The sequence below is a fragment of the Stegostoma tigrinum genome, chromosome 2, assembly GCF_030684315.1.
Source record: "Stegostoma tigrinum isolate sSteTig4 chromosome 2, sSteTig4.hap1, whole genome shotgun sequence".
Classification (NCBI taxonomy): Eukaryota; Metazoa; Chordata; class Chondrichthyes; order Orectolobiformes; family Stegostomatidae; genus Stegostoma; species Stegostoma tigrinum.
Window position 1 is genome coordinate 52,457,552 of NC_081355.1, and position 12,469 is coordinate 52,470,020.

The following is a 12,469-nucleotide window of genomic DNA, read 5'->3' on the forward strand; positions in this document are numbered from 1 at the left end:
AGTAACTCGGATTTGGAGAAATTAAACTCATATTCAGGAATGGGGTCCTGACCAAATGCTTGAAGCTGTCTAAGCAGCTGCCATATTTGATATACCCTTATTCCCGCCTTTGTTTTCTATCTGAATGACGGCCAGGTGGGTGAACTGTCCTGCCTTCTCTGACGGTATGGGGTGGCTGGATACTATCCGGTTGTGTGATTGTTGAAAGTCGCTTGTAATTTCGGCGGCCTCCTGCCCTGGGGCCGGCCTGGCCGTGTCGCGTAGCCTCGCGTCATCGGTTGTGCGACTCGGGTATGGCGTCGTTGTGGGGCCCGAGTGGGGAGTGAGACTCAGCGCCGAGTGTAGCCGCTCCCTGGGAACATGATGCCCGGAGAGTCCCGTTCACAGGCGGCTGAGGTGGCGGCCGATGCTGTGACCGCGGGCTCAGCTTCCTGTGTGAACTGTGACACCTTGCAGCAGGTAAACATGCGGGCAATGTACGTGATACCGAATCGATAACATTGGAGCAATGGATGGAACCAGAGAACAACAAATAATAGCGAGCAAGAGGGCGGTGTATCGGCGTCGGGATTGATGCATTGAAATAAAGCAATGCTTATTGAGATGACTCGATTATGATGCTGGGGAAAATAAAGTTTATTAGATTAAAAGTGGACCAGTTGATTGAAATAGGAGTAATGTGATATATAGACCGCCAAATTACAATAGAGCAGCGAATTATAACATGGAGAACAAAGGGATGAAATAGGAAGAGCACATATTATAATGATAACTCATTGCAATGCTGTTGTCGATTAATATGTTATTTGATCAGAATTTGAGGAAATAGATTATCATAAAGCATTGGATTATAATGCAGATAGGGAGTGACATTCTCAGCGAGACTTGCAATACAGTAGAATGGTGGCTTGTAATTGCAACCATTGGATTATAAACAAGAAGACTGCATTTTTGTGTAAACTTGAGCTGTGAAATTCAGAAGACAAGTGCAGGTGATATTGTGTGGTGTATCAAGATTTGGATGTCTGTGTTCTTTTTCTTGATGTCTCGAAATGCTTTACCATCATTGAAGCCATTGCAGTGCAGTCATGAAGGGAAAGTGATATGCAATTAGTGCACTGCGAGGTCATAAAAAGAAATATAGTCATGGCCAGATCATCAATTTTTGTGATGACCATTGAACCATAAAGTGTTGACCCAGGCACCTGAGAGCACATAGTGCTTGGTTTTGAATTATGTTGTATGATCTTCCATAATCACCTCAGAGAGGCACTGAAGTTCAGTTTAACCATCTCATTCAAAAGTGAAGCATGGAAGTGTTATCTTTCTTTGTGTTCGGGTTCCTAGTGTCGGAGTTGAGTTTTAGATTCTGACGCAATGATAAAATATAGATCGCAATAAAGAACAATTTAACATTAAATGGTATTGCATTGTCATAGAGCTTTACAGTATACTGATTAATTTACTGTATAAAATTATGATTCAAAGGGAAGAAGATAATAGTACAGACAATTACATTTTTCTGTATGCTGCATTGTTTTGGTTTCTATACTTTGTGCATCCTTTGCACTGGATTTTTTTTAAAAAAATTGTCATTTTTATATTCCATGTTTTTAGATCTACAAGCCATATAATTCAAAATATGGCATTTATATTATTGTGTGTATTTCCTGGTAGTCAATGTACCCAAGGGTAAAGTGTTTAACTTGACTCTCTTAAAAACAAGGAAGTATGTGAAACTAATTATTAGCTTCTAGAGCTGTATCTTAATATCCTCTTGTGACTGTTTATCTTTGAAAAGTATTGATCATGTTTAACTTAAAATTCAACTTCTATGAAATTTTTTTAGATTGTGTCTCATGTTAGAAATAACTGGAATCCCTGAATAATTTATGCCTGAAATTCTATGTGCTTTGCTTTTTAGGGAAGTTAACATTGCGTTGATTAGTGCAAAACTAAAACAAATAAAATTTATCTTAAATTGAAAACAGTGATCATTATATCTCATAGGAAAAGGGACAGAAGTCATACTTCAGCCCTACAAAGCCCTGATAAACCAGACCCGTGGCATTGTGAGCAGTTCTGGTTACCACGCCTTAAGGAGAACATTTTAAAGATGTTTTAAGGAAGATTTTGGAAGGAGTGCATCATATTTGCACCAGAGTTTGTTTATAAATTTATATATGGGTGTGATCATTACTAGAATAGATCACACCCATATATAAATTTATAAACGTTCCCTGTTTTTTTAAAGGTAGTATTGGCTGCTTCCTTGAATCACTGCATTCCTCACGGCAGAGGTATACCAACAGTGTTTTGAAGATTGGAGTTCCAGGTTTTTACTCAGTGACAATGAGAATGATAAAAGACTGGAACTGTCTTAAGATAGTGAGTTGTAGGAGCAGAAATAGTCCATTCAGCATGTTAGGTCTGCTCTGCCATTCTCTAAGATCATGGCTGATCTGATAATCCACAAATTCACTTTCCCGCTTGATCACTGAAACCCTTGAGTCCCTTGCTGATTTAAAATGTCTGTCTCATTCTTGAGTATGCGTAACTACCCAGCCCCTACAGCTTTCTGCAGTAAAGAATTGTGTAGGTTGACTGCTGTCTGGGAGAAACAAATCATTCTCCCCTCTGTCTTAAAAGAGTGACCACTTGCTCTGAGGTTATGCTTTCTGGTCACAGACTTTCCCACAAAGTGAAACAACCCCTCCACATCTGCCTAACAAGTCCCCTAAGAACCTCTACATGTTTCAATGAAGGCTCCTGTCATTGCTCTAAACTTAAATGAGTACAAGCCCAACCTACTCCACTGTTCCTGGTAGGAAGGTCCCTTCAAACACAGGATCTAGCTAGTAAACCATGTCTAAATCACCATCAATGCCAGTGTAGTTTTGCCTAGATAGGGAACCAAACTATTCACTGTATTCCTGGTGTGGCCTGACCTATTCCTTATGGTTGTAACAAGACTTCCTATTTTTACCCCCATTCCCTTCGAAAAGAAGGCAAAAGGTCCATTTGTCTTCCCTTATTGAATGAACTTCGCTGCGAGGTTTTTGTGATTTATGCATGGGGCCCCAGATTTGTCTGTGCTGCAATTTTCTGCTGCTTTCCCCGTTTTAAAACTGTTTAGCTGTTCTATTCTTCTCGGCAACTTGCATAACCTCCATTTTCCCATCTAATGTTACATCTACCACGTTTTTGACAATTCTCTTCATCTGTCCATAATCCCTCTGCAGTCTGTGTTATCCTCACTTCTGGACGTTGCACATATTTTGAGTCATCCGCAAACTTGGCAACAGTGCATTCACTTCCTTCAACTAAGTCATTAATATATGTTGTAAATAATTACATCCTAACTCCAATCCCTGTGGTACTCTACTAGTTTCAGGTTGCCATTCTGAAAACGCTCTCTTTATCCCAGGTAACTGGCATTTATTAATTAGCCAATCCTCTATCCATGCTAAAATAGTACTTGTTTGTCTTTCCTTGATTTTATGACGTATTTTTAAATGCTCTGCTATTACTTTCTTTATAATAGACTGTAACATTTTCCCAACGGCATATTAAGTTCACTGGCCTATTGTTGTTTGATATTTTTGTCTTTCCTTTATTGAATAGAGGTGTTGTATTGGCAGCTTTCCAATCCTTTGGGACTTTCCCTGAATCTAAGAATTCTTGGAAGATTACTGCCATTTTATCCACTATCTTTGTCGCTGCTCCCTTTAATATTCTAATGTGTAACCCATCAGGGCCCTGTTAGATTTCCTAGTATTTTTCTGTGACGAACGTTATTATGTTTGTTTTTTTCTCCTGGCGTGGGCCCCTTGAATGTTTTGCGATGCTGTTAACATCTTGTGCCATGCAGAGAATCCCAAAGAGAGATGCTGTTTGATGTGACCAACCAGTCATTGGGATGTATGACTTACATGCTTGATATTGTACTGCCACCGAAATTTATATACTGCATGATTAATTTGCTAGCTGAAATATCTTTTTGGATTGATAAAGGCATTTTGTTATTACTGCATAGTAGCAGTGTATAAAGGCTAGCTTCCCCACTAGTTCCAGAGGCGTGTAATAACCTCTTTGAACAGGTTGTTTGGAAAATACCTTTATTGGCTAGCTTCACCAATTGCTGAAATTTATGGGACACCTTATTCTGTTATGGTAACTTGAAGTAAACTTAGCACTTTTCTTTTAACCACCACACAACTTAGTAATATGGTACATGAATTTCAGCACCAGTGTGATTCCAGATAAATAAAATACATCCCAATGACTGGTGAATCATATTGAATAGCTTATCCCTTCAGTTGTTCATAGTTGGTAAAGTTCTGATCAGACGCAATCAGCCTGTGTTTGCAAACTTCAGAACATAGTGTCCACCCATTAAATTTGATTCTGTGATTGTACAGCATGAAATGAACAATCCTGCATGTGCCAAGAACCAGGCTAATAACCAATTTAGGATGATCAGTCAAGCTTGCAATTGCTTATTGATATTTATTAGAAACTTAATGTATTCATTCCAGTTCTTGGAACTCTGCAAGCAAAAGGAACTTGTCCAGACATAGTACATTTTCAGTTTTAATTGGTAACCTGTTTGTTGGTGAGTTCTCCATGGTATTGTCAAAACGAAAGTTACCTTTTTTAAAAATTTAAACACAAAGTTTGTGATAACTTTCCAGTGCATTCTGTATAGCAACATCTTGATTAGTCACAGTCTGCTTTCTAATGAGCATCTGATCTCGGGTAGTATAGCACACCTTCAGTTAAAGTTGTGATTGTGTTTGTGAAAATCTCAACTTTGTGAATCATAGGTTCCCACAGGAACCTGTATTAACGTCCGGTTAGGTTACTTTAGATCTTTCTTGCCTGGTCAATGACTTTGAAGTGCTGTGCCAAAAATGTGTAGTATTGTACAATCCTAGCTGAAGTATTGAATTGTGCAAAATTAAATACATTTATCTATACAGTGCAGTAAGTTGTCATAGTTCAAAAGAATTACTCATCTACAGCACTCAGATAGTAAGAACTACCAATGCTGCAGTCAGAAATAACACAGTGTGGAGCTGGAGAAAAACAGCAATTCAGGCAGCATCAGAGGAGCAGGAAAGCTGATGTTTTGGTTTAGGACCCTTCTTCAGAATAGGGAGAGAGGGAAGGGAGCTCTGAAATAAGTAGAGAGAGGATGGGTGGGGCTGGAGAAGGTAGATGGGATGGTGATAGGTGAGTGTAGGTGGGCAGTGGGGGGGATTGGTCAGTGAGGTGGGAAGGGCGGATAGGTCAGGGAGAAGACGGACATGTCAAGGAGGTGGGGATAAGAGGGCGGGTTGGTCATGGGGTGGGGAGATTTTGAAACTGGTAAAGTCCACATTGAAACCACTGGGTTATCGGCTGCCAAGGCGGAACATGAGGTGCTGCGCCTCCAGTTTCTGGGTGGCGTCATTGTGACACTGTAGGACACAATACGTTTGTCTTCTCTCCCACCTCACTGACCAATCCCCACCACTGCCGACCTGCACTCACCTACCACCATCCCATCTACCTTCCCCAACCCCACCCATCCTCTCTGTCTTTATTTAAGAGCTCCCTTCCCACTCCCCCATTTCTGAAGAAGGGTCCCGACCCAAAATGTCAGCTTTTGTGCTCCTAAGATGCAGCTTGGCCTGCTGTGTTCATCCAGCCCCACACTTTGTTATCTTGGATTCACCGGCATCTGCAGTTCCCATTATCTCTGATCCCGACCCGAAACGTCAGCTTTCCTGCACCTCTGATGCTGCCTGATTTGCTGTGTTCCTCCAGATCCACACTGTGTTAATTTGTCTACAGCACTGTACTTTTAGATTGACCAAGCTCCATCTAGTGGCAAACTTTGATCAGAGCAGATATCAGCTCGCCAGAATTATGTGCACCAACCAATCTCTGCCACAAGATAGAGCACTGGACTCAAGTGCAGCAACAGCAGCCAGGAGCAGATTAGTTGAAGAACCAACACAAGGCTAAGGTAAGATCAGAGGGTGCACTGCTAGTATCCCTACCTCCAGACCAGGAGATCTGGGTTCATGTCTCACTTGCTGTGACATCTAATAACTCTGAGCAGCTTGATTAGAAAATATAAAGAACAGGTGAGGGCAAGAGTAAGAGTAGTGATGGTGAACCAGCCTTGGGAAGGTTAACAAAAACGTTCAAAGATGATAGAAAAAAGTAAGAGACAAAATAGTTGGATGTACAACTTTTAAACATAATTCACAGTAGGTAGTTTTAGTAGCCAGGAGGTAATCTGACTGCAGTGTCATTGAACCATAACAACGACTACACATCTCCCTGGTTGGTGTTGGGTTTTCAACATTTCTGTTTCAAACAATATTTTCTCAGTTAAGCGTGGGACAGGAAATCATTTATTCCATTGGATTTATATAGTATTCAAGGAGAAATAATTTGCATAAAGTACTTAGAATTACTGTATTCATTGGTTTTCTCAAAGGGAGATTGAAGATTCTGTTTTGTGGTTCATTCTAGTTGTTACACTGCCTGTTGGTGAAAGTTTTAATTTATGTTGTTTCTTGCAAATTATTGAAATGCAAAGTTTTCATGCAAGTAAATCTTGGAAATATCAGCATTTTAATGCTCAGCCATCCCCAGTCAAGAACAACCAATGTGCATTGCGATGTAACTTACCTGAGTCAGGGGTTTGTGGTTCCTGTGATCAGAGCACATGGGATCCAGGGGGAGCTAGCCATTGAATACAAAATTGGCTTGAAGTAGAAGACAGGGTGGTGGTGGAGGGTTGCTTTTGGACTGGAGGCCTGTGACCAGTGCTGTGCCACAAGGATCAGTGCTGGGTCCACAGCTTTTTGTCATTTATATAAATGATTTGGATGTGAACTTGGGAGGTATGTTTAGTAAGTTTGCAGATGACACTAATGTTAATGGTGTAATGGGCAGAGAAGAGGATTATCTCAGAGTATTTTGGGACCTTGATCAGATGGGCCAATGGACTGAGGAATGGCAGATGAAGTTTTGGATAAATGTGAGATTTGCATTTTGGTAAGGCGAATCAGGCCGGGTCTCAAACAGTTAATAGGGGCCCTGGCAAGGGTTGCCGAGCAAAGAGACCTCAGGGAGCAGATTCATAGTTTCTTGAAAGTAGAGTTGCAGGTAGACAGGATAGTGAAGAGGGCGTTTGGCACACTTGCCTTCATTAGTCAGAACATTGAGTGTAGGAGTTGGCATGCCATTTTGTGGCTGTACAGAACATTTGTGGGGCCACTTTTAGAATGTTGCTTACAATCCTGATCACCCTTCTATAGGAAGGATGCTGTTAAACTTGAAAGAGCGCAGAAAAGATTTAGTAGGAGATGCTGAATAAGATGGGGCATTTTTCCTGGAGCATCCGAGGCTGAGGGTTCACCTCATAGAAGTTTATAAAATCATGAGGGGAGTGGATAAGGTGAATAGCCAAGGTCTTTTCCTAGGGTGGCAGTGTCCAAAACCAGTGGGCATGGATTAAAGTGAGAGGGGAAAGATTTAAAAAGGACCTAAGGGGCAACTTTTTAATCCAAAGGCTGGTGTGTGTATGGAACAACTGCCAGGGGAAGTGGTGGAGACAGGTACAGTTGCAACATTTAAAAGGCATCCAGATGGGCCAATAAACAGGAAGGATTAGAGGGATATGGACCGAATGCTGGCAAATGGGACTAGATCAGAATTGGAATGTCTGGGTGGCACAGACAAGTTGGATCAAAGGGTCTATTTCTGTGCTGTACAACTCTCATGTCTCTTTCCCACCTTTATCAGCATGTACATTCCACTCTAGTGCTGAGGGATCACTGTACTGTTGAAGGTGTAGTGTTAAACCAAGTCCCCACTTGTTGTCTTGGGTGGACATGAAAAATCATTTGGCACAATTTCGACAAATAGCCAGAGAATTCTTCCAAGTTTCCTAACTGATGTTGTCCGTAAACTGATGTCGCCAGTGAGAACACAGATAATCTGGTCATGTCTTTCATCTCCGTGGAACCTTGCTGTACATGAGTTTGCTGCCAGTACAACAGCAACTACTTTAGAAATGTCACGCTTAAAGGAGTTTCATTGAATCATATAATTTTAGCAAGCACGCCCTTGACACACCTGTACTTTCCCTGTATTTTATAATGTTATGGATTGTTGCATTGGGTTAGTTACTTGTAATGGTGGACTGGCTGACTTGGAGAGGCTTTAAACTGGTGCAGTTTTGTATAGCCTTCGTACTAAATTTAAGCATTGCTTTATAAGTTAATTACAAAAATTATTCAGGTTTGTTTGCACAGGTGCTCTTTTAGTTATAGCACCTGTATTGAGTTTAGTCATAATAACTGAAGCTTAAAAACAAATGAGAAGTGAAAAAATAATCAAGAGTAAATTCACGGATTTGTAGTATCAGGAAGGATAAAGTAAGCTGGACTCTGATGGATATGTATATAAGTTACTCTAGTCTACTTGAAAGATTGACAGCTCTAGCTTAATATATTTCTCAAATCACAATAACTCTGTCTGTTCAGCATTTTCTCAGTACTGAAGTGCCTGTTAAATTTGTGCCCAGTTTTTCTGATGTTGCCCTCCTCCCTTAATGTATATTTTATTGCTGCTCATATAAATGTTTTCCTTTTGACTTGAATCTAGACATTACACTATGCGCATAAGTAACTCTGTGTTTTGAGTTCAGCATATATTCAGACATCCTGCTGTGGTTTCTTTCATTAGCCTTTGGCTGCCCTAAAATTTATCGATGCTAAGGCAATTGCTTTCCTGATCGGTAGAAGGCCCACATTGTTGTCCAGCGTATCAGTGGTTACTATACTGTACACTTGCAGTTTGGTATCATTGGATTCCAGAAAGTTCTGCACTAATGATAATTTTACTCGGGTCTTCGATTCAATGTTGCTGACATGTCTAGAATTCATGTGCTTGCTAAAGATTCTTGTATAACTTAAGTAGCAACATTTCACAAAATGTGAGTGTGAGATCTCAGTGCAATTGCATTGTCAACAATAAGTACCTAAATATTTCCATTTATCACTTGAGGGATCCGGCTTAAATAGTTAGCACCAAGGTGAAGTGCTGGTGATTAACATTGAGAAATATCAAAAGCATCTATGATGGGAGGGAAGGTACAACTTATGCTATACAGTTTTTCATAGAACCACTTCTTTTGACCAATAGCAATTAACTTCCTATTAACAATAGGATGTGTTACTTTATTATGAACAATTAGCTTTGAATGTGTTCACATACTATAATTGCAGCCTGAGCTGTTTATTCACTTTAGTCTTCCATCTTGTATTTCTGCTGAGCCAGAAGAAGCTTTATTCAATATTTACTACTTACAGTACTTTAATTTTAGTATAAGTAATGCGAACGTGAGCCCTCAAGGAATGACAATGTCTGAAATTAATTTACCCTAAAGTACAAAAAGCCCCAGGAACGTTCTCTAGTTGTTAGCTTATGCACAGCATTATAGTGCTGTAGGCATCCTGCACTGATATCAGGTCATTTTACTACTGTAATTTTAATACAAAAGTACTTTTGGGACTGTCTAGCATTTTACTTTAGGGAAAAACTGGAAAAACTCAGCTGATCACATAGCATCCATGGAGGTATAAATTGACATGACTGTGCTCTGTCACTATTATGTTATCAAATCTGCTAAGTATTTCCAGTTTTTACAGGGGATCAGTTAGTTCAGTTGACTGGACCGCCTGTTTGTGGTGCAGAGCAATGCCAACAGTGTGGTTCGATTCCCACAATGATTGAGCTTACCATGAAGGACTCTCCTTCTCAAGCTCTTAAACCACCACCAGTCGTCTCTCTCTGATCCACTAGGACTGTGGTTACTCTACTCTCACCTTTTGCAGTTCTACAATGGCTGAACACTCTTAAAGTGGCCATTTTTCATGCCTGGTCCCAGACTGAGTGCCTGTAGTTGGGGTAACTATGTATAGAAGTGAAACACAGTGGATTCCCCTTTACCTGGTGTTTACAGATGAACATTTTTCCAATGGATCTCACCAGACAGCAGCAATGGAGTTGCAATCCCGACCATGTTTTCAGCGAGGGCAAACTGAAAATTGGTGTTGAACTTAGTGCTCAGTATCATTTTAAAATTCTGCACACAGTAATGAACTGTAAATGCAGCCTGGTTTACAAATTTTGATATTTTTGCACAAATATCAGTGGTAGATACATTGTTTAACCCTGAAAAGTTATGCTTGAGTCTGTAAACAGATTACAAATGGTGAAATACAGGTTTATTGCTGGAAAAAGAACATAATTAAGTAAATTAGACTAAGATAACACTGAAATTGATTGCATTTATATGCCAAAAGATAGTTTATAGAGTTAAAATGCCATTCTATATTTTCTACAATTTCATCTTAACTTCTGTTTATCCTTTCAGAATTTAAATGAATATGTAACTGCATTAATAGCACTGAAACAAAAAATCATTGACACAGAGTAAGTATTTTGAGCCTGAGTTGTTATTAATCACTGTGTTTTGCTATGACTTTGTTCTCAGGAAATCTTATCAGTTCTGTAAAATCCTGCCAAATTTCAAACATATGTTTCCACGTTGACAAATCTGTGACCAACACCACATGTCAGGCAGCTATTAGCCCTGACCAAACATGGCTGCAATCATAATAAACTATCATACATCCTGATTAACATGTCTGTTGCCTTTGACAGGGTTGACTACCCTATCCTCTTCGAATGCCTCTCATTTGTTGCCCATCTTTTTGGTTCCACTTTTATCAATCCATTTATAACCAGAAAATTGTTCTGCAGCTTCTCTTCTAGCTCCACACTGTTGCATATCCAGAATCCTAAGGACATATCCTTATTGCCCCTCCCATTTGTTATCTAAACGCTGCCTCACTGATCTCAATACGAAAAGATCAGGTTTTATGTCTATGTTGATGACATCCAACTCTAAATTGCCACCATTTCTCTTGATCCCTTCACTCTTTTTTGAATTGTCACACTGCTCGTCCGGTATCCAATTACTAGATGAGCAGAGATTTCCTCCTAAAAATGCTGCTAAATTTCCTCCTAAAAACTGAAACCATTGTCCTTGGTTCTCACCACAAATTTGTTTCCTTAGTCGCCAACTCATCTCAGTCCTTGGCAACAGTCTAGGGCAGAAATGGTGCAGTATAATTTGATACATTTGACACAGAGATGAGCACCAGATCATATGCAATGAAGCATCAAGAGCTCCTACTTTCACCTCTTAGTGGCATATGACTATCTTTGACTCATCTGCTAGTATCTTTACCACATCTTCATTCAGTGTCAGTTATGTTAACCCCTCAACCCTAAACTCACCAACCGACATTTACTTCTAATCCTGCAGTGACTCAATTTAAAAATTCTGATCCTTGAGGTTTTTTTGTCTTTGTTGCTTTTCTGATTTTATTTAGTCCATTGCGCGTGCCCATATGGTTTTAACTGTCAGATCCTTAAGTTCTAAAATATTTTATCCAGGCTTTTAGCCATTTGGCCCAGTATCTCTTTGTGATTGTCAAATTTTAATGTTAACATTTCTCTGAAGCAACCCCATATATTTTACTACATTAAATGCACCATATAAATGCAAATATTGATCTTGTTGGACGTCTAGTCAAAACATTTTTATAACATTACGATGTTGCTTTTCTCTTTCCAGCCACGTTCTGACAGAATACCAGAAAAAATGTGATGATATCCTTTATTAATACACGATAAAGCAGACTAGACCCAGTGGTGCTGTTTGATTTATAAAATTACTACAGAAATTTAAATTTTTCTGTTGCCTCTTTCTTAGAAAACTTGACTCTTGATAAGATTTATTGTTTACTTCTGGATGTTATGACAAGGGCAAAGCAGAGAGGAATATCAGGTTGAATTGAGAGTGAAAGGCAAACACCAATTGAGCTTCCTTCTGTTCTGTTTAATCTTCTGGGCTTTTTAATCTTTTATTTATTTATCTAGTTTCCCTTAAATGCCTTCCCTTAATCTTTGCAATCGCCTCAACTTGTGAATGTCCCTGTCTCATCTGAGTAAAGAAGCTTCTATTAGGTTTTGAGCAGTGAAGAATAAACAATGTCATATTTGAACCTTTAAATGCTGAAATTCAACTGTGGGAGGTTGAGCAAAAATAGGTTATTGTGTAGAGAACTGAAATTTGGAGATTTGGAAATGGAATGATGCAATTTCTCACCTCTTAGGATTTGGAATGGAGATAAACAATTCAAAATATCAATTGTCGGTTGTGATATATCACTTCGATAAACATGTGTTGTAGCGGGTGATGATCTGCTGTCTTCTTCCAATTACAGAAGCACCACAGTAAACGTAACTGAGAACATGTTCTGCGGTTTATCTATGAGACTACTGTTTAGCTTCACTTGGCATAACTTGCTTCTAAAGCTTCTCTTAATGT

The 12,469-nt window shown here is 39.5% G+C and overlaps 1 protein-coding gene across 1 annotated transcript in view; it reads left to right on the forward strand.

Annotated features, from left to right (window-relative positions):
- The first annotated feature begins 292 nt into the window (after positions 1-292).
- The window catches only part of ice1 (KIAA0947-like (H. sapiens)), a 68,305-nt gene continuing 56,128 nt past the window's right edge, over positions 293-12,469 (forward strand). Inside the window, exons 1-3 of the mRNA XM_048552023.2 lie at positions 293-459; positions 10,445-10,503; positions 11,714-11,748. Coding sequence (XP_048407980.1) covers positions 361-459; positions 10,445-10,503; positions 11,714-11,748 — 193 coding nt within the window. The 5' untranslated portion in view covers positions 293-360. The remainder of the gene's footprint in view (positions 460-10,444; positions 10,504-11,713; positions 11,749-12,469) is intronic.